The sequence below is a fragment of the Vipera ursinii genome, assembly GCF_947247035.1.
Source record: "Vipera ursinii genome assembly, chromosome: 1".
Lineage (NCBI taxonomy): Eukaryota > Metazoa > Chordata > Lepidosauria > Squamata > Viperidae > Vipera > Vipera ursinii.
Window position 1 is genome coordinate 134,884,735 of NC_139512.1, and position 23,399 is coordinate 134,908,133.

General features: G+C 37.4%; 1 protein-coding gene across 1 annotated transcript in view; it reads right to left on the bottom strand.

Moving 5' to 3' along the window:
- The window catches only part of NCKAP5 (NCK associated protein 5), a 649,941-nt gene that overhangs the window by 175,142 nt on the left and 451,400 nt on the right, over nt 1–23,399 (bottom strand). The window contains exons 7-8 of the mRNA XM_083350693.1: nt 15,441–15,509; nt 12,155–12,193 (exon numbers count right to left, since the gene is read on the bottom strand). Of these exons, the coding sequence (XP_083206819.1) occupies nt 12,155–12,193; nt 15,441–15,509 (108 nt within the window). The remainder of the gene's footprint in view (nt 1–12,154; nt 12,194–15,440; nt 15,510–23,399) is intronic.

Sequence of the window (23,399 nt, forward strand, 5' to 3'; positions counted from 1 at the left end):
ATTTATTAAAAAGGCTAAAATAATTTCTGCTGGTATTATCTGTACATTAAAATTTTGTTTAGTCACAATCTTTCACTTTTCGCATTCTGGAAAAGCAGTGGTCATGTATCCTAGCAAAAGATGTTACATACCGGTATGTGCATAAACATAGTCAGTAGCATATGCCTTTTTAAAAATATCAAGCATGCAAAGAAACAAAAATAAGTCCAAAATATCTGTATTACATCCAGAAATGCCAACTTTCCAACCAATATTTCTCATCCATAACTATGGCACCCTAAGGATACCTGCATACATACAAATGCTTCTCTGAGATCAGTAATGCAGCAGGGATTGCTTTTTCCTTCCAGTAACAGATTGCTGGGAAATACCAAACATGGCCTTGAGAATTCCAATGTTTGTTACAAATTTTTCTGGATGTGGTTGGAAAGTGGCCTAGAAATGCCAGCACAAATACATCACACTTGCTGAATGTGCACACACAATTAATTACAATCTTCAATTATATGTGATATATCCAGGGCTTTTTTCCCCATAGAACGCTCAGAATGGCGTTACGGCCCCTTTTTTTTGCACACACACACAAAAAGCTGAAGGAAACTGTTCCGGAGAGCCAAATTCTCCTCAGGCAGCCAGGTTGCAGAGCAGCAGAATGTATCGCAGCGACAGGCCTTCAGAGGGCTCAAATTGAAGGAAATGCGATCCGTACAGGCTAATTTAAAAGTGGGAGGGTAAGAAGGGCTGAGTGTGAACAGGTTGCTTAGCAACCTGCTTAAACAGTCTCTGTAACTTTCAGCTCCCGGTGCCTTGCCTTTTTTTAAGCTGTGAAGTTGAAAAACAGGCTAAAAAGAAGGCAGTAGAGTGCTATCAAGGAAAATGTATAGATATAGCCAGCAGATGTTTAGGGAACCTTTATTTTTCATACACTGTTAGAATTTTGTTTTAATGCCATGGTGATACACAATCAAATGTAGTCAGTCTTTTTTTTTAATCCCAAAACATCTGTTCGTTAAATACAGTATAACAAAGTTTTGGATGATGGAATTATTTTTATCTAAGGATAACTAATGATAACAGCTCTTAAATCTGTTATTTTGTTTTATTTTTGCACAAAAAATTGTATAATTTGCATTTGCATTCATTTACAAATAGAATATGTTGTTAAAATGTACTGGTGTTGAAATAATTAGTGCACACATATACCTAAAACCAGTTTATTGCATTTGCCAATTGTACTAAAAAAAATTCATTATCAACCAATATAATTCATTTAATTTGAAATCAAGTGAAAATTGATTTAAATTATTTTATTAAAACAAATTAATGGCAATTCTTTTATAAGAAGTTGCCTCAAACAAAATGAGTTTGACATGCCTGCTCTAGATAGTTGAATGCTCCAAAATAAATTCTATACCAGGCCTGTACATGCAGCCTGCCAAGCACCCTTGGACAGAGTACAGACTTTTTTTTAAAAAAAAAGTAACAAAATCACCACTACTGCCCTGAATGTCATGCTGCCTAGGGTCTCCATGGCTTACCATGACCACAAACTCCAACACTGTAGATGGTCCTCTAGTCACCATATCATTGATTAGCCCACCAACATTCTTTTGCAGACCACAAAATTTTTAATTTATCAGTGTGGGCCTTTCCCTTCTACAAGTTGCACAGACCTCTTCTAGATTTTCCTCTTGCCTTTCTGAGTGAACTCCTTGGTCTGTCATTGAGCAAGAATTGACTTTGTAGGGAAGCATATTATCATTTGATGTACATTTAACATATGTTCTACCTTTATTTACTGATTATATAATATTTGTATGCAATCTACATGGCAAGGTTTGGGGCAACTTACAATATTTTTAAAATCATAAGATTAAAACATAAAAGCAGGGGGTTTTTCTCATAGAACGCTCAGAATGGCGTTCCAGCACCTTTTTTTGCACACACACACAAAAAAGCTTTTGCACAAACTATGCTACTCCCTCTATTGGCTTTCAAAAGCCTATTAGCTTTCGAAAGCCAATAGGAATTGCTGCTGAGTGTGCCAAAAGACCTGGCTGGCAAACGTTGCACCAGCAAGTTGTCTGCAGCAAAGGCGAGTTGGCAGGAACTTTGCATCCCTCCCTGCTGCCCAACTACACCATCTCAACTAGGTAAGTAAGAGAGGACAAGGAGTGGGAGGTGGGTTTTGCAGAGTCCATGTGCACTCCTTCCTTGTGCTCATCCGTGTCAGCCAGGCTGGTGGCCTACCTGGTGCTGGACCTGTGCCACCGTCGCCTCGCCCTGTGTGCCTAAGTGGCCACCCTGCATCGCCTGGCCTGCACCACCTCTGCCACCCGCCCCACACAGCCCTGCCATATAGAGCGGGCCCTGCTGCTCCCATAGCACCAGCTGTGCCAGCTCCGGCCCCAGGAGGCAGCCCACCACCAACACCCCTTGTACCTGTCACCACAGTAGCACTGCCTCCCCTGCCCCCCACCTCTTGCCCCCACCAAGATGAGAGTTCCGGCACCTTTTTTTTTTAAGAAAAAAAGCACTGAGTAGACCTGAAGTCAAAAACTAAGCAGAGTTGGACCTTGCTAGGTAGGATGGAAACTACTAGGAAACTCTAGAAGTTGAATTCCCCCTCCCCACCCAGAAAACAGTAGTGGTAAACTTCTTTCATACTTCCAATTAGAAAAAAATGGATGTGATCATGAGCTCGACGTGAAGATTTTCCAATGCTAATATTGCATATGCATGCATCTGTTAGAGTTGTTTACTTCCCTATTTTTTTCAATTACAGAATTATGCAGAAATCACAACCCAGGAAGTCGTATCATGCTCACATGTGAAAATATAGACAACTATATATGTTCTTTGAATGTTGCACCCTTGAGAAAAAGGGAGAAGGCACATATTTTGTTACTCATCTTGCATATTAGCAAAATATTTGGACAGCCGACACAGTTATGGGGGTTCTCTATTCCAGATTCAATAAAGTACTGAAGTGAACAATTGATTTAGCAGTAGAAGTTAAAGTTTTTTTGATAGGTGCTTAGTTCTGTCCCATCAGCATGCCCTGTAACTCTAGGATTTAACTTTCTGGCCATAGATATGATAGCTATATTCTATTTCCAAGAATGGCTATCTGTAAACATGTAGATAACAAGTGTACAAGAAAAGGACTCGGCTAAAACGGAGGAGTGAATGGGAGAATGCCTGTATTTCTGTAAGTAAAATGGTGTGTTTGTGTGTGAAACAAACAAAGGAGAGGGAGACACAGCTTACCACTCGGTGTCTCCCTGGGCATATTCACAGAATTGTCTTACCACGGTAGAGAAATGATTTGCTATTGCTCCTTTTGGGAATATTTTTTCACTTCCACTCTATTCCACGATCATGGGATTTACAGATGCTCTGCTAACCAAAGGCCAACCTGGTCCAATCTTGCTTTTTTTTTTTTTAAATGGGCATTGCCACTTAGCTTATATAGAAAATTTAAACCTTTGTCAAGCTTCGGCAATAAAGACAAGCAAAGAAATACATGCCTATATGTTGTTACTGTATACATGACATAGAAACGTCTTAAAATTGAGCAACAGGCACATTGCTTATCTTTCTATAGTTTATTTTTGGAACCATGCATGACTGAAAAGAACAATGTTTAGCTCCCTGTGTGTGTGTTCATTAACAATATTAACAAGATATAGAAGCACATAAGCCAGCTGAAGCTACAGATTAGAATGTGGGAAAGTCTGAAATAACCCAAGTGTTCGTCTTCCCTTATGCTGTATCAAAGCCAGCATGATGGAGGGGGAAAAAGTGGGAGGGGGGGAATAACACAATGGAACACTTCTGTTAAGAGATAGCTGGAAAAAACATAGCTTAGCTTTAATTCGAAGTTAACATTGAATGAACTAAGAAATCATTTTGCCTGAGCGCATTACCAGGGCAGTGCTTATTTAAAATACCCCTAAGGCTAACCAAGTTATATATTCTCTGCCTACTAAAGTGACAAGGAGGCAATGATATTTTATTTGAAGAGCAGCACAATTCTAAATCCTTTAATTCAGCAAATAGATGCTCTGGTAATAACTGCATCATCTCAGGCCTCACATGGAGAACTATTACAGATATTCTGTTTAAGCAAGCAAAAGCGCTAATGCCACTTCTTAAAGGGTTTCTAACAAATAAGATATGGAGGAGCTAGCAGCTAAAATTAAGATTGAAAACCACAGGACTTCCGGTGGCTCCGCGGCGACGGAGGGAGCCTTCCCGGGCTGCCCGCGGCTCAGCTGGTGTTTTTTCGCCCGAAACAGCGCCGATCAGCTGTTCGGGCGAATCTGAAGCCCCCTCCTCGGGAGAAGAGGAGGGGGTGAGCCCCCAGGTGGGGGTTGAGTTCTCCGGGGCCGCCTGAGCTTGGAGCTTGGGCGGCTGAAGGATTGAACTCCCCCGTAGCCTGGGCTGCTCCCAGCTGGCTAGCGTCTCTGCTCCGGACTTCATGGAGCAGAGCCAGGCGTCTGCGACCATCCCTGCTTGAAGGAGAGACTATGAAAGGGAAAGAGCAGGCAGAGCAGTACAAGAGGGAAAGATGAAGAGATGAAGAAGATTTTATTTTACTCTCAAGCTTGATGGACTTTGCTTAAAACTTAAAGTGAAAGTGCGTCACAATTGTAAGTAAAAGATGGCGGCTAAACCTCCCCCTAGAACTTTTCGGAGTGCTGGAAATTCTCCGGTGCAACAACAATCATTGCTGCAGGCGTTGCATTCTCCTGATGTATTGACATCGAAGGATCTTGAAAAACATACCCAGTTAATTTTGGAGTCAATGGGTGTTAAATTTCTACAGATGGAGGAGAAATTGGAGAAATTGGAGCAGAGAATGGAAAAAAGGATGGAACAGAAACTTAGAGAAATGAAGGTAGACATTTTGTCCTCAGTGCAAAAAGTTGCTAAATGTGTGGAGGTGCTGGATGATCAAGTGCAAGATTTGATTCAAAAGAATGCTTTATTAGAAGCAAAAGTATTGGAAATTGAAGATCTAAAAGACAAAATCGACAGTGAACAGAGCTTGGCCCAATTTTACCAGATGCAGTTTGCTGTGAGAATTAGAGGCCTAAAAGAGAATATTAAGGAAGATTTAAAGCAGCTGGTTTCTGAGGCTTTTGAGGGAGTATTGAACCATCCAGCATCTGAATTAAAACAAGGTATGGACAAAGTGTTTCGTGTGAATTCGTGGATTGCTAAACAGAGAAAGTTGCCTAGAGATGTGGTGGTTTATTTTGTAAAAAGGGAAATTAGAGATGAAGTTATACAAGCTGCCTACGATACTAAAGTTGTGATTGCTGGTCAACAAGTTTTGGTTCTAAAAGAAATTCCTCCAAAGATTTTAAAGAGAAGGAAGGATTTTATATTTCTTGTGCAAGAGCTCAAGCAAAGAGATATAAGGTTCAGATGGGAGATCCCAGCTGGGTTGAGCTTCATGTATGATGGCAAAAGGTACTGTTTGAGTAATGTGAAGCAAGCGCACGATTTTTATAATAATGTCTTGAAAGTAACCCCATCAACACTTCTGGAAGCTGCAGAGGGATCTGGAGAAGGAGAACATCAAGAGGATGAAGATGCACAGATAGACGAGAAGGGTACAGGAGGAGTTCAAGCTGCAACTCTTTTGGATGATCTTAGAGAACAGAGAGTGACGCGTGCTGCCTTAAAACGCTCAAAAAAGGAAAAAAAAATAAGACCAGTAGAAATCTATGGAACTTCCACAAAATATTTATAGTTAAGTGGTAGTTGTGTTTTAAAAAAAAAAAAAAAAAAAAAAAAAAAAAAAAAAGTTTTGGGATGCTATGTATGGTAATAGATTTTTTTTTTTTTAATTTGGAATTAATGGACAACTTACTACAGAGGAAGAGGAAGAAAGTTTTGTGGGTTAATGTGGGTTAATTTGTGTAAGAACTATCTATGAGAATATGTTAAGGTAATAGTGAATTGTGGAAGAACATAGATGGGAATGATGCTAGCTTTCTTTTATTTTAGTTTTTTATATATATTTAGTATTATTAAGGATTGGTTTACTATATACAAGCTAGAGAGTGATGGATTTTAGAGTTTATAATTGTTAGTATATGATTGTTTATGATTGCCTTTTAGATATATACCTTGTATTTTGCTCTGGGAAGTCGGGGGGGGGAGGGGGGAGGAGGGGAAGTGGAGGGGGGGAGGTAGGGGAGGGAGGAGGGGGAGGGGGAGGGGGGGAGATAGGGGGGAGGTAGGGAGGGGAGGAGGGAGGGGGAAGGGGGGTTTTTTTTAAAGGAAAATTGTATTTTATAAAACTTTTCAATAAAAAAAAAAAAAAAAAAGATTGAAAACCACAGACCTCAAAGGAATAAATGTTTTATGAGACCCGGGAATTCAGACTAACTTAAACCGAGCACCACCACCCATGTTTCATTTCAAAACCTAGAGGTTGACATTACTTGTTCCTAGATTTAAAGTTAAATTAAAATGTGACTGGCTAGAACAGTGTTTCTCAACTTTGGCGGTCCTCGACGTATGACCACAATTGAGTCCAAAAATTCTGTTATTAAGTGAGACATTTGTTAAGTGAATTTTGTTCTATTTTATGGTCTTTCTGGCCACAGTTAAGTGAATCACTGCAGCTGTTAAGTTAGCAACACAGTTGTTAAGTGATTCTGGTTTCCTCATTGATTTTGCTTGTCAGAAGGTAGCTAAAGGTGATCATCATGACCCTGGGACACTGCAACAGTCATAAATACATGCCGATTGCCAAGTGTCCGAATTTTGACTTTGAGGATGGCGCAATGGTTTGAGTGTGAAAAATGGTCATAAGTCATTTTTTTCAGTGCTGCTGTAATTTTGAACAGTCACTAAACAAACTGTTATATGTCGAGGACTATCTGTAAAGACTTGAACTCGCAGAACTGAACTATTTAAAATTACAAGTCTAGGTATCTTAAATCAAACCAGAAGAGATGGATGGATGGATGATACTTTTTTGTACAGCAAGGACAGTGTTCCTCCTCCATAACAACCCCTTGGGTAGGTTTTGCTGAGAGAAACTAGCCAAGGTCACCCAGGGAACGTCTGTTGCTGTAGGCAGACTAGAATTTGGGACTTGTCATTCCTAGTCCAATACCCGAATCACTATTACCACATGGGCTTCAAAATTTGTATTTCTTGCAAATGTATAACTGAGGGGCCCTTGGTGTTCTCTGAGCTTGGTTGTTTTCTTGCAGATGTTTCATTACCCAAAGTAGGTAACGTCATCAGTGCATCATCTCATTTCAACCCTGTGCTACAAATATTCTCCTTTAAATGTATGACTGGAAGACCCTTATTCCTTCTTCAGTTTTTAATGTATTTCTGAATCAAAACTATAATCTGTAGAGACAATAGGAACAAACCCCATAATAACAATCCTATTTGGAGGACAGTTCACAATGGAATATATTTTTCCTTCATATTTCCTGCTCAAAATTGAGTTCACTAAAGGAATTCCATGTCTTACAAAGAATACTCTTATCCAATGTGCCTATTTTAAACTATGGATTAGATGTCAAGCATTCAATTGAGAAATCTCTCAAGTTTTTTTCCTCATTTGATAACACATCCTGTTAGAATCACAATAATTTGATATAATTTGGGGATATTTGTACTTCATTCTTTAAATCATTAATTAAATATAATTAATTTAAATAATAAAAACACTACCAAAAGTATCCCATAAAGGACGACTGAAGTTTCATAGTATAATACACATGATCAGTGTTCCTGTTAGGACTTCTTCAGATTCCTTCTGTTTTTATGAAGTCCCTCTGGGGTACCATCTCTTGGTGACATGACTTGTTCTGTCTTAGTGTAATGTAGTAGAAGACTTATCTGTTTACAGGATGTAACTTGGATTAGTGTAGAAGACATTTGTGATTGACCCCCCAAAGCAGAATTTCCTATTTACTGTATAGTTTTGCCTTCTTGTCCTTTTGTATAAATGCTCTCAAGTCCAGATAGCATTGTAAAAGTGCTGTAAGAGGTAACATTCATTAACATTTAGAATGCTTTGTGTTTCAGCTTCAACTTATTAAATTAGCTAGTGTTACTCAACAAAGGCTGTGTATCTGTCAAATTTTGTCAATATCAAGCAAATCACTTTATTAAATGCATTTTAATTTATATTCTTGGTCCACTGACAGGGAGTCCATACAACCTGTGGCTTTTGCATCTTCTAATAATGATAAAAAGAACAGTTATGGGGGAAAACTGAATCCTAAAGGTGTTATAAATATATTATGAAAATATTATCTCCCCTTTCTTCACTGTTTTCTGTTTTGGTTTCTTTGTAGTTTTGAAAAAGGAAGGATGATGCTTTTAAGTAAGATAATGCTACATTGAGAAGAACACAATCACAAAGACACCTGCACAGAAAGTGTTGTTATGTTGTAGAATGCTAATCTGATTCTTGTAGGCCCTTGAAATTAGGATTTGTTTAGCAGACACAAATGGAATATATTTTTGATTTCTTCCAAGGAGTGGTTCATTTGTTTCCTTGATGTTTCATAGATATTATGAAGTTAAAAGATTAAAGCATCTTTTAACTGCATAATATCTATGAAACATTAAGGAAACAAATGAATCACTGTTGAGAATTGTGCAAAACCCATTACTCAAAGTCCCACATCCTCTTAAATGCTTGGTGTTGGTGCATCCCATTTCCTGAAAGCACATACAGGCATCCACCAACCACACTTACATTGACACACCTGCCACGTACGTGGAACTTTTAAAAGAGCCTGATCTTTCTGTTCTTGGAGAGATGGATCTGCATAGGTTCTCTGCCATGCACCTCTCCAAATGGATTTCTACAATCCTAATAACCATGGCCATAAAGATGATCAAGAGATGCAACCATGTAGGTTTTTTTGGGAGGGGTGGTTTCAGGAAAAAATAATTATAAAGCAAAAATGTTATTCCAAACCAAAAAATACTAATAAAGGAGGGAGGGGTAAGGGAGGGAGAGAGGAAGCAAAGAAAGAAGGAAGGAGGGACTAGCCGACTGTACAGACTTTCTCCCTGTAATAAAGTATAAACAGAATATTGTATCTGTTTTAAAAAATTATTTGTCCTCGGCCATCTTCCAGGATATTTTTTCCAGTCTTTCTTGTAAACTAGTTGATTTTTCATGTAAATACTAATTAGCTCAAACCTGGCTTAGCGTCCTGAAATTAGCTATGTGCTGCCATCTAGTGGAGTATTTAGGGAACACAGGTTGGGTTCAACTCACAACCACAAACAGTTCAAACATTAAGGGAGGCATCATATGACTGCACCCAATTTTTCTGTGGTCAGTAGGTGAGACATCACATGGCCATGGCTTGCAACCTTCCCTGACAGCTTTTCCACTGATGTTGCTTGTGGGAAGATGGCTGAAAAAGTTGCAAAGGGCAATCGTATGACCCTGCTGCCGTCATAAATATGCAATGGTTAACAAGCACCAATATCACAGTCATGTGACTGTGAGGATGCTGTGATGGTCAAAAATGCAAGGACCGGACATAATTTTTTTCAGTGCAGTCATAACGTAGAATTGCCAGTAAAGAAATAGTCATACACTGAGGGCTACTTTTACCTAGATTTGCATCAATTGTTCCAAACACAAACAATCAACTTGCCCTAGGCTCCCTGAAAATATGATATACAAGAAAAATACACCATTCTTTTTTCAAACAGTGGGCCAAGAAACCATCACTGGGCACACAATCTCTTTGTCAAACTGCCATCATCATTCCCTCTGCAACCATTCAGTTATGCCAATACACTAACAGGAGCTCCAAAACAATGCAGCATATAGCAATAGCAATAGCACTTTAGACTTATATACTGCTTTACAGCCCTTTCTAAGCTAGAGGTCCCCAACCTTTTGGGCACCAGGAACTGGTTCTGTGGAGAGAGGTTTTTCTGCAGACTGGAGGGTGCATGGTTTTGTGTGCTGCCTGCCTGCATATCATGGATAGGGCTTTGCTTGTTTGTGCGGACTGGTTATTGGCATGCCGTGGATCAGTACTGGTCCACGGACTGTGGGGTTGGGAACCACTGCTTTAAGCAGTTTACAGAGTCAGCATATTGCCCCCAGCAATCTGGGTTCTCATTTTACCAACCTCAGAAGGATGGAAGGTTGAATCAACCCTGAGGTGGTCAGATTCGAACTGCTGGCAATCCGCAGAATTAGCCTGCAATGCAGCATTCTATCCACTGTGCCACCACAGCTCTTTATAGACTTACATAGGAACAGAATTGGATGGAACAGAATTGGGCAGAAGATTAAGTTATAGCATGCAAAACTGTTGGAAAGGGAACATTTTCAAGGAAACAAAAAACAAGAAGGTCCAGTTGTCATTTGGAAAAAAGCACCTTTGGGACAACCCAGATGATTAAGAATCTCCATAGACAAATGGCTAGTCCTCTTCTAGATCAGAGCTTTTCAACTAGTGGTACGGGTACCAACTGTGGTATATTGGCACCTAGCAGGTGGTATGCGACCATCCTAGAAAAGTGGTAGCGGGAGAGGGAAATGAGCTGAACCGGTGGTAGCACTGCACAAGCCTGAGCAAGAGATGGCTGGAGCTGCAGGGCTCAGCGGAAGCGCCAGGATCAGCACCAGGCTCCAGCTGAAGCTCGGCGCTGATTGTGGTGCTTCTGCCGAGCCCAGAAGAAGCGCCGATCAGCTGGAATGTTGCAGCATCTCCAAGGTCTTGTGATTTACATTCAGATGCTTGGCAACTGATTCATATTTATGACAGTCAGTGTACCAGGGTCATGTGAAGTGACCAAAACCTGCTGCAACCACCCAACAGAGAAGGGGGAATAAAAACCAAACACCCCCCCTGCTGCCAATCCTCAACAGAAATGCTCACAACAATGAAAACCTCGGACAGGAGGAAGAGTGCTGCCGGGTGGGCAGGCAGGTGTCTTGCTTGGCTGTGGGGCACTTTTTTCAGTGCCATTGTAACTTCGAATAGTCACTAAGCGAACTGTTGTAAGTCGAGAACTACTTGTACTTCATCACTTTTTTCCTTTTTTTTTGGTCATCAAGTTTTTGACACTTTGCTAGGAGACTGGTGGTACTCGGATGTTGTCATATCCTAAAAGTGGTACAATGGGTGAAAAAGTTGAAAAGCCCTGTTCTAGATGAATAAACTCAGCCTTTGTTGGGTTGGGTTTAAGTTTTGGCAGACAAAGGAAAAGGTAAGTCTCCTTTTCCCCTGTTGCGGGGAAAAAAAGAGATAAACCCACACTGCAAATGTAATTTTATGCTGCTTCACGCCACCACTGTTTTGCTTTGATTTGTAACCCTAGAGCAGCGTTTCTCAAACTTCACAACTTTAAGAAGTGCAGACTTCAGCTCCCAGAACTCCCCAGCCAGCATGGGTTACACTTGCCAAGTCTTAAAGTTGGCAAGTCTGAAAAGCACTGCCCTAGAGCATATCTTGCTACAGAAAAATGAGCCTCAATATCATACATAAATAATAACTACAATACAGTATATAACTAAAAAGACTACACACATATAAGCTGGGAGAAAGGTGAGAAAATTCAATTAATATTGCATAGCAGCTCCAACCAAATTGGCTATCTTCAAGGTGCATTTCAAGAGAACTAAAAAAGCTGCATCTCATTACTTGTGTAAGAATTTGGCTGTCTGTGGCCTCAAGTGTAAATGAACATGTTAAGCAAAGCAATCAGTTGTTCTAAATCTGTAAGAATGGCATCACCTAGTGTATAAAAAATGGGGTCATATTCCAATGCTATATATTACCAGTGATCAATTTATTAAATGTAACACTCCCAAATATGGATGAGATTTCAGGTCCAGCTTAACTTGGAGTAATCTTGTAAGTTGCTAAAGTCTGCTCAATTGCTAAGAGCTTTCTGCATACTCTGCAGGATTTTATCAGCAGGAAGACACTGCTTTGTGTTTGCTGAAATAAATTCTTAATCTTTGTTCAATGGCCTCAGAAGGATAATCAATGGGATTCCTAGTGATTCAATGCAATATATCATCATGTTCAATTTACTGGACAAAAAAGGTTGATACTTTTAGTTAAGTATATATATATATATATATTTGACACCACAGAGAAAATAAATGTCTTACCTTCTGAGTAAGCAGAGCTTGTACAACCTGGTTGGCTACCTATAGAAGAAATAAATCATAGCTGGGAATTGCTTTTCATAATTAGGGGAAAAATAAATTCTCCTAACTTCCATAGAAAACTGAGAGTCTACTGTTGTTTTTAATTTCAAAACTTGGTAGTTTTTTAAATAACCCCCTCAACGTAACATTTTTCACCTTGCAAAGTGAAAGGGGTACAACCAACTCAGACCAGGAGCCACACAAGTCAATTTAGTTTGAAGGTAGAAATCAGCATTTCTGTCCTCCAAATGGAAAAGGCAGCCCTGAAAGTATAAAAAAAATCATCTGTTCATTGCAGCTAGGTGGCATTGCATGCTCCAGAAAATTAAAATAACTACAGCTCAATCGGAGTAGAATTTTACCATACTTTTTTAAATAGAGACTTAAATCAAATAACAAAGCTTTGATTTATAGAACTATGTATAGGATTAATTTTACTCAATTCTTTCCTCATCTAGTAGGATTATTATTTTCTGTATTTTCATCTTATTTAGTTTCCTATTTATCATTAAATTTAAAATGCCAATTTAGATAAAGTCTATCACACATTCTTATTATGTGATTAATAAAAATTTAATGAGCGAGATACTACCATTTTGTTTTCGGCTGTGAAGCCCTACTTTTTATGTAAATTTTGAATAAAATGATTGTTTAGAAATGAAATGACCCTTTCCTTCACTGATGTTATTTTAAAAATTTTGTTTCATGTGAATTAGAATCTAAGACAGGATTTCAGCCTTTTTCTAGAAGTCAAATGCTTGAAGTGATTCACGTTCTCATAAAATGACTGATTCCCTTCCTATCATTTCCAAAACTGTTCTATAACCTAAGGCACCACAGATAGCAAATGTCACATAAAATAGCTGTCTCTGTGATTTAATACAAGACACAGATTAAAACTGTAGTTAGAACTCACAGGAGTATATAACTATAACTTTTTGGTAAGAGTGGCACACAAGAAATATGCTATATTGTGTTTTTTTAAAATCTACAAATAAGCAAATACTTTAAACATCACCCTTAATATTCTAAATTTTGGGAGTTCTGTAAAGTACCCACATATTCATTGAAACAACTGCACAGACAAAGTGATATAATAAGAGAGGAGAAGGATAAAATATTTCAGGAATTCTGCAAATTTTAATAAACCAAGTGTCTGAAATGAGAATACTCAGGATATTGGGAAGATGACATATGGATGCTTTTATTTATGGAATTACTAAAGAATTGCCTAACAACAGCAAGATGGAGCATTAGATACTATATGCTAACAAATACATTACTACAAATGTCACAAAATATTATGTAATGTGTTTTTAAGGTAGGTTGTTAATGCCTTAAAATAAAATCAATTTTTTTTCTTTTTTCATGCTACAATTTCCTGAGCTTATTTATTTATTGTTTAGGGAGGGAGGGAGGGAGGGAGGGAGGGGGAAGGAAGGAAGGAAGGAAGGAAGGAAGGAAGGAAGGAAGGAAGGAAGGAAGGAAGGAAGGAAGGAAATAAAGTGCTGTTTACACTACAGTTTAATTCAAGTACACAATATATTTTTCCTTAGAGGAAATAACATATTTATAACTAATATGAAAGCAATTGTTTCAGGGATAACTTTTAAAAAGAAGAATGTTAGTCCTTTTAAAAAATAATGTTATTTATTTATTAGCTTTTTATCCTGCCTTTCTTACTTTATAAGAAACTCAAGGAAGTGAAGAAATACAATACTTATTTTTTTACCCACAATGGGATCTATCCAGCAATTCTGAAAAAAAAAGATCAATCTGATCTTTTCTTTCTTATTTCTTATCTCAGATCCCATTTTGGTTGTGTCTTCTTCCCTCTTACTTTCTTCATGTCAAGGGCTGTCTAGCATTTGGCCTCTAGTTCCCTTATACTCTTTGGGCATAAACTAATTTTAAATTATATAACAAGGGTTTAAAAACATATTCCCTTTCCATCTACAGTGCAATCAAAGAGATTAGCTTGGGCAATACTATACTTAGCCATGCAAGTGAGGTAACACAACCAGTCTTAAAGTTTATGGCTTATTGGCTCTATTTAATTTCATTATTCAGTTATCAATTTTGACAGCAAGACTGCATGCTGAATCATTTTTTTTAGTGATTGCAAATTGATTGGATTTTATCTTTTTTAACCTTATTTTGGTTTCATAATTTTATTGTGTCAAGGTCAACAGTTCGATTTTTCATTTGGCTTGTTTGTGATACTACTTTAAAATGGTGCCATCATAATGACCTTTGCCATTATCACACAAAAGGCTGTATCTGCTTGCCACTATACCCCTTCCAAACTATACCACTTACCAAACAATATCCTACTCTTCTTTATCAAAGTAACACTTCTAAGTAATTCTATTTTTTTCTGAAGGCCACCACAGGGGAAAAATATATTCTATCATTTTATCTGGCTATCATAATCTGTTAGTCTTCTATGATTTTTATCTTCTCAGTTGCCAGGCTTCCTTGGACCATCCCAGACACATGGCTCTCCAAGCTTTGTTTGAAAACCTCTAGTCATGGAGCATCAGTGACTCCAGGAAGCAGGCTGAAATTCTCATGGTCAAGAAATTAAGGATTAAGGAGGAATTTCAAGACCATGAGAATTACACCCTGCCTCCTAGAGTCACCAATGCTCCTTGCCTAGAGTTTTTCAAAGCTTGGAGAGCCATGTGTCTGTGAGGGTCCAAGGAAGCCTGTATTGGGCAGTAGACTGGACCAGAAGAACCAGGAATCCCTTCTAACCCCTTAGTTTTACAACTCTAAAGGCAGGAGCTTCATTACTTCATATTATTTAGTTCAGGGATAGACAAAGACCTCCCATTTTTTAATTAGTAGAGAAGTTATTGCTGGCCTTGATGCCTGGAGATTTGAGCTAAAAGAACTTTTGTTATTTGAAAAAAAAAAGGAAATCAGCAAAATGTGTGTGAAAATAGAACCACCTATGATGGCTTCTTTGCAATAATTCTCGTTATCCTAAGAAATTTGCTAATAACTGAAATGAAACTATGTGAATTTGTTTATGATTCAGACATGTAGCGTTCTACAATAATAGAATGGTCGTCTGAAAGATGGCCAGTTATATAAATACATTCAATAAATCAGTGAAAAAAATAATTAAAAAGTTGAGATTGAGAATGAAAGGAAAACAGAAGCAAGTCAGAAAGCTGAGGTATGGGAGGGAGAAGGGGACATTTAACCAAAGACTCGGAGACCAATTTTCCATCCATCTCACCTCATCAAGGCACCTTTCATACTGTTCTCGCTGATTTTTATTTTCCATAGCCAGTGCGGAATTCTCTGCCTGAAAGACACACAAGCACAAACATACAAACAGAAATATAAATTAATTAGTGGATTTAGTAAAGAACATGACAATTATACCGGTAGTCCCTGACAGTTCATTTAGTGACTGTTCAAAGTTAAAATGGTACTGGAAAAAAAGTGATGTATGACTGTTTTTCACACTTACGACCATGGTCATGTGATCAAAATTCGGACACTTGGCATGATTCATATTAATGATGATTGCGGTATCCCCTTTTGCAACCGTCTGACAGGCGAAGACATTGGGGAAGCCAGATTCACTTAAAAGCTGTGTTATTAATTTGCAGCTGCAGTGATTCACTTAACATCTGTGGCAAGATATGTTGTAAATGGGGCAAAATTCACTTAACAAATGCCTTGCCTGACAACATAAATTTTGGGTTCAAATGAGATCGTAAGTCGAGGACTATCTATGATGTGTATGTAATCTCATCATCTCATAACCATGTAGGATAAATAGACAGTTCTTTATGATCTAATGTAAACTTTGAATTAAAAAAACCCCCCTCCAAATACATAGTTGTTGTTCTGAAATAACACAAATTCTGTTAACGTTATGAAATTACATGAGCAATATATTGCAATTCAGAAGAGTCAGACAGTAATATCTGTAATATCTCCTTGACAGATACTGAAAACAGCCTTTAGTAAAAATACTGCAGTGGATATTTGATATATCAATTTTCTTTTATTCAAGTCTTCCAAACTTTAGTGCTAGGAAACCATGAGTCAAGGGCATTCTCTTCCCGCTCTAAATCGGAGAGCTTTGTTTAATATTAACAGATTTACAACTACAATAATAAAAACTGATTTCCTTTTATTATTCAGACATCATAACACTGATGGCTAGGGCAGTCATATTTTTATTTTCATTTTTTTTTTGGTTCTTGAACATGCATTTCCCTTACTATATACACAATATTTTGTTCAGAACAACAGCAGAACAGGTATGTAAGCTTTCTGCATTAAAGCAAACCGACAAAGAAACCTTCAAGACTATAAAACTAAATTCATCAGTACAAACTAAAGCAGGAGAGGTGGTTTGATTCAACAGTAAATTCCATGATATCACTGCATCTGGGCAATCCACAAAACCAAGGTAATCTTTTTTTTTCAACAGAACTGCTTCTAAAAAGCAGAAATCTCTTCTGGCATTGGAAATGCCAGGTCAAGGCTGAGAGGTGAAACAACCATGATCACTTCTGTGTCACGATGAGAAAGGTGTCATTTCTGAAGCACAAAAAGGCTTCTCTGAAAGAAACCCAAGAGTATCATACAGTGCAAATCCCATTCTAGTCCATATAAGTGATATTTTAATAAAAAAAATGATGACTCTGTTCAGAATTCATTCAATACATTTATGAACCACCTTTTCTCTAACAGCCAAAGGTGGGATCAAATTCTGTCCTTACAGCTAGGCCATCTCTCCATACATCAATTATGTGAGGTAGGCCAGGTCACTCATTTGTCATTGCAAAATCTCTTGGTTCATTTTATGGCTGAAGCTGAAATTGAAACTGGATCTTCTTGATAGCTATTCCAACATATTAACCACTATCTGACATGTATGGATGGTGCCTGTCTGACTAAATAAGCATTAGCACTCAGCGAATAAGATTGCTACTAGTAAATAAAACATGCCATAAAATACTGAAACATAGAAATACAGAAAAATCCTCCTGTTCTGGGTGTTACATCTCATTCCCTCTTCACATCAGTTTTCTATTATTCCCTCTTCTCATCAGTCTTCCATTATTCCCTTCAACAAACATTAAGCCAGCATTTCCAGCATAGAGTGCTTCCTTAAGTGACCAAATGTTGCCACAATCTTTATATGGTAAAAAGTTAAACAATTCTCTGCAATTCTGAATGTCAAGTTTTTTTATAAATTCAAAATAAGAACAGTGAGTTTGATAGGTGGAAAAGCTTGAACACCACTGTAACTTTTTTTGGGGGGGGAGGGGAAGAAATAATAGCTCCCAAACATTTCCTATAGTTAATTTTTTTTTCTATTTATGTAGTTATTTCACTATTTCTATTTTTGCTTTCGGACTTTTTTCCCCCACTCTTCCTTTCAGAATTTTTCTAGTTCAGAAATATTTGTAGGCCTCATGGCATGCACTGCATGTCTTCAACCATATTCAAGAATGCCATTACAAAACATTTATCTTTCTTTTCTGGTTGAACTGAACAAAATGTTTCAGATCATTGTCTTGCTGAAATATCTAATCACTGTTCAACTTTAAACTTTTTACTAATTACTTGGATATAAAATTTTCTTCCAAATCAATTCTGATTCACTGAAACATGATTTGATTTACTGTGTGGATGTATAACATTATATAAAATGGTCACATTTAAAGCAAAATAAATCAGCAGTCCAATGCCCTATCCATGTTCACATACCATGTGTTTACACTCAAAATGCCCCCATTCATTACTTCCAAGGACTTTCAGCAGGCACTCTCTGAAGACGTGACTTAGATGGGTCCATTTTATCTAGAATAAGCAATCTTCAAATAACTTGGCTCCAAGCTATACTTTGATATGCACCCAAAAACAGCTGGCCATCATTGTAATTACCACAATATTAGAACTTTGTGGTGATAACACAATAACAAAAGCCATATCCTTCATTAAAGGTGTGGTTTCTGGAAGGTTATTAAGAAAAGCCACACTTAGAGTGTATTATACTAGTTAATCCATGACATGACAAGATCATGAGTCACTGTTGCTACCACTTTCTTTTCCTGAAAAATCATGAATGGCATAAAAAGTAAAGCTGGGAAAAAGCCTTCCTTACCACAGCTTCCATCATATATCCTTCAGATTGGATTGATCAATGACCTTCAACTCCATACTCATGAAATACTGTATATGCCATAATTCATTCCTATATATTTTATCATATTTCCTCTAAATCTACAAGCCTGAAATAAACTTTCTCACGTTCAAACATTTTTCAAAGACCTGCAGACAAAGATCCAGTTTGTCTCGCAAAAGACACAATCTACTTCCTAAATCTTGAACACTATATCTTTTGGTATTCTTTCAAACATCTTCAACTCAACTTTACAAACTAATTATTTTGTCTTTCGCTTTCTAAATTTTCTTTTGTATAGGGAGACTATAATGCATTTTTCCAAATTACAAGCAGACATGCAGCTTCACAAACGTATTAAATAAGGAACAGAGCTACTGTGTAAGCAAACCATACCCATATTTTAACATTTCTCCAATTAGGCCATCTATATCTGCAGTCTTACTGTTTTTCAATATTCTCACCAGACAGGTATTTATCACTTTCTATTCTTCAATTCTTTTTTAGACTCTTTAGACTTTTATTATCATTCCTTCAAGAAATCAGAGTCATATAAATCTCTAAAAATGCTTCGTCCAGCTTCTCTCACTTCAGTTGGTCAGAGAGGGAAAATTAAAGTCCATGAAGGGCTTCCCTGGAAAAAGGGAAATGAGGTCCCAGAGAGATTATATTTTCACTCAAGATCCAAGATGGGAAGGAGGGAAATAGCTGGCTTCATGCAGGACCCAAGATAGGAAGGAGAAAGACTGCTGATGGAGAAGTCTTGGTCTCTGGGGAAGGAAGGACTGGACAGAAGAGCTGAGAGAAGTTATTTCCCAAATGAAGGAAACACAGATAGTTCAGTTAAACAGATCGAAAAAAGGAAAGAAGCCATGCTGAGGAAACTAGTCGTATATTCAGTACATTCAGGGCTTTTTTTGTCATAGAACGCCCAGAACGGAGTTCCGGCACCTTTTTTGGATGGAACCTTATAGGGTAGGCAAGACAGGTTGTATGACGTGTGTGAGTTCTGATACTTTTTTTTTTTTTTACAAAAAAAGCACTGAGTACATTCATTTCTTTTTACCCTCTCTTCATACATCCAGAAGCTGGGAAGAAAGAGGAAGTGAAGCAGTTACCAAGAGAGCTAAATAGCCTCTAGGAGAAAGACTCCGGAAGAAACCTGACACCAGGCTAAAAGCCTTGACTGTATGGTACAACAGCAAGAGCAATTACGACTTATATACCACTTCATAGTGCTTTACAGCCCTCTCTGAGTAGTTTACAAAGTCAGCATATTGACCCCAACAATCTGGGTCCTCATTTTACCGACCATGGAAAGATGGAAGGCTGAGTCAACTTTGAGCTGGTCAGGATGGAACTTCAGACCGTGGGCAGATTTAGCCTGTAATACTGCATTCTAACTACTGTACCACCATGGCTCTTTTTACAAAAACCTGTTGCAAATATACCTGTTGTATATAATTGTGTTATATATAGTAAAAAAAAGACCCAAAGCCTGTCTTATCTTGTTTCTCTGTGTCCACTGCATCCTTGTAAACCTTATAAATATACCTCTGGTTTTAAAAAAAAACAGAGAACATTGTGACAGCCTTCTTAAGGAGGGAACACACCACAGTCTCCTCCAAGGTTGTCCTTCTCCAAGCCAATGGCACACCTTGGCTGTACAATACAGCACAAAGGGTCAAGGATACAGCTCACAGATGTAGAGACATCATAGAAAGCTCAATATATACTTCATTTGAGGTTGCAGGGGCAAAAGAACCTGTTCATTAGACAGGATGATGTCTTATTAATTACCATAGACCCTGTCCTTGTTGTTATTCTTCCTGTAGACATAGACCAAATTAAAAAACCTTTCAAGCCAAAATTAAACTGAGCTTGGGAATCCAAGTATCATATCAGAACCTTTGATCATAATCTTCCCATCATATAATGCCCTTCACATGTCTATGAATATTCAAGCTTATGTTGAATGCAACATTTTCAGCTTATGTTGGATGCTTTCCTTTTTAAAATTAAGGAAACCAAGTGGTTTTCTTTAATGGGAAAAATTGTGGTTAAAAAAATAAGCTGCATTCCATTGAACAGCACCCAGTTAAGGGAACCCAAAGTATTGTTGTCTGTATCTTTTTTCAGAGGTCTTGTTAGCACAGCCTCTTGCCCACAAGCACACTGGTGTTCATTCATTCTTGAAAGAAGTTTACTGTCTTCACTCAAATATAATTACTAGTGGGATTGTACCTAAAGCCTTAGAAGTGATGAGGAGCTAAAATCCTCCCAGCAGGCAGCCCTTTCACTCTCAAATGTTCCCACAGGCAGGGAAAGGATTTCAGCTCTTTTGAAAGTACAGAGAGAAAATCCTTCAGCAGGCTGCAGGAATGGAGTTGAAATCTTCCAATTTTCAGCTCCCTTCCTGCAGTCCCACAAGGGATTTCAGCTCTGCTCCATTCCATCCACTTGCAAGCTTCCCTGTTGGCTTCCCCACTAACTTTCTCTAGAAGCCAGCAAAGAAGATTGCAGCAGGGCTCACATGATTTCAGGGCGTTTAGCAACTGGGCATAAACATGAGCTGATAGGCAAACGTCTGAATAGTGAATGCAAAGGGCACAAAGCAATATTTTATAATTGCCAGAAGTACTTCATGGGCCATAAAAAGGACCCTTTCAAAGATCATTGTAACTTTGAATGGTCATTATCTGACCAGTTGTAGCTTGAGTACTACCTGTATACAGTGCTTTTTTTGTAAAAGAAAAAGGTGCCAGAACTCACACGTGTCATACAACCCGCCTTGCCTACCCTACAAGGTTCCATCCAAAAAAGGTGCCGGAACTCTGTTCTGAGCATTCTATGGCAAAAATAGCCCTGCCTGTATACAAACATCATGTTTTTTAAAACCTATTATATCCCACATTTCATTATATTCATACATATGAAGTCCACTCCTAAAGGCATTCCTAATTTTTTATGTCAAAACTTTGTCAATTATATGAAAAGATACTTGATAAGGGAATATTATCAGAGGAATTGAATCAAGTGTCAATGCTGCAAACACTGACATGTTTTTGCACTGACAATATAAGAGACAGCCTGTTATTTTAATTGCTTCATTTGGGAGGGAAGAATCACCCGGAAGTTGTGATAAGATTGCAAAAGCCCGGGTACAGAATGGGAAGTGAAACCTCATATGTAAAACTAATTGGATAATGTGATTTATGACATGTAGATAAGGGCGGGGATTGTGTGTGTGTTATGATGGGTTTGGGGGGAGGAAATTTCAGATTCTGGCATCCCTCCATGAGTGCCGATGTTTTGTTTCATTACTAAGACTTTTTAGATAAATAATATGACTGCAATTTGTTTGATTTGTCTCATTCATCAGACAAATCAAGTTTATATTACAGTTACACTAAAATAAGGCAAAGAGCATGCCCAGTGTTCAATCTCACTGATTAACATTGATACAAAAATCTTAACAGCAGTGCTAGCAAAAAGATTACAAGAAGTGCTATCATTAAAAATGATAAAAGCAGTGTTTATAAAAACTAGACAAGCAGCAGACAACATTAGGTTAGGTTAGGTTAGTTGTAGATTTAATAGAGCTGAATAAAAATGAAGACCAATTTGTAATCTTATCATTAGATACTGAAAACATTTTTGACAAAATATATAAGTAGTACGTGTTTAGAATACTTTAGTCAGAGCATAGTTTGATAAGCCTTTTTTACACATCTATTTTGCATTAACTTTGCTAAGCATACATTAGTACTTTTTAAGAAGAGTTAACTGTACCTTATAAAAGGTGGAAAAAAACAAGGAAGAGCCTCTCTCCTATAGAATAATTAGTCTTGACAGTGAAATTAAACCGTTGCTGAGATTTCTAAAGCAGAAATGTCTCCTGTGTTTTCAGGCTTAATTCAATCTGAGACAGAGTGTCTTTTTCAGGACGAATCAACCCTAAGGTGTTGGACAAATTGCAATCAATATGTATTCTTATGGAGGCTAATCATGGCAAATTATTTTATGAGATGACTAACATTTGTAAAAAGCATTGGCTTACTCTGGATAAAAAATATTACTACTCTGGATGGCAATGTGAAATTATGAGAAGAAATGAGAACTATGAATATACAAATTAAGTTGAAAGAGGAGTGGAAAATGTGAACACAGTAGCTTGTTCTCGTGAACCTAAACACGAGAATTTACAACTTACAAAATTTACAAGGCACCTGAATTTACAATGGTAAAACAAGTAAAGAACACAGATCTATATGATAAAGTTTTATTTCTTTTTTTAAAAAAAGTATATTTTATTGATTTTTTACAATAACATTCTTTAATGCAATAACATGCTTAGTAAACAGAGTATTGTCTGGGTTCATATATTTAAAAAGCAATCAATAATAATTATTTCTATAGTTCCATAGTCACTATATTAATTAATTAATGATATATTTTTTGATCTACACTTCCAATAGTATTCTCCTTTTGTCAACATTAAACAAATATAATTCTTAAAATTTTCAATTCATATAAAGTTGGATATAAACCTTTTTCTTGTGTTTGTACAAATAACAGTAATATCAGCATATAACATCTTTTCTGATCAGCTTATATTTTAATTGTATTTATAAAAGTCATCTTATTAAGTCACTATATATCCTGTTTTCAAGATTCTTATTTAAGCTTAATTTCCCCTCTGTATTCAAACCATTCTTATCAGTCATAATTTTCTCAAAATTAATAACCTTTAAATATCCAAACTTTTCATTCTCATACACCATCCCAATATTTTTACATTTCATATATTATAAAAAATACCATGCTACTTGTATATCTTATCCCTCTTACTATGGGACCCCTTTATATCCATAATTTATCTATTCTTTTAACCATATTCAAACAAGTGTTTAATCATATAGTACTCCATCTGGTAAGTTGAATCAAATCTCTTGAATCTAACTCTAGCCTTCTTCTTTTGCCAGGTAGCTTTCCAAGTCAGTGTGTTCAACTTGCCAGGGGAGTCTTCCTGTATTTTTGTAAATG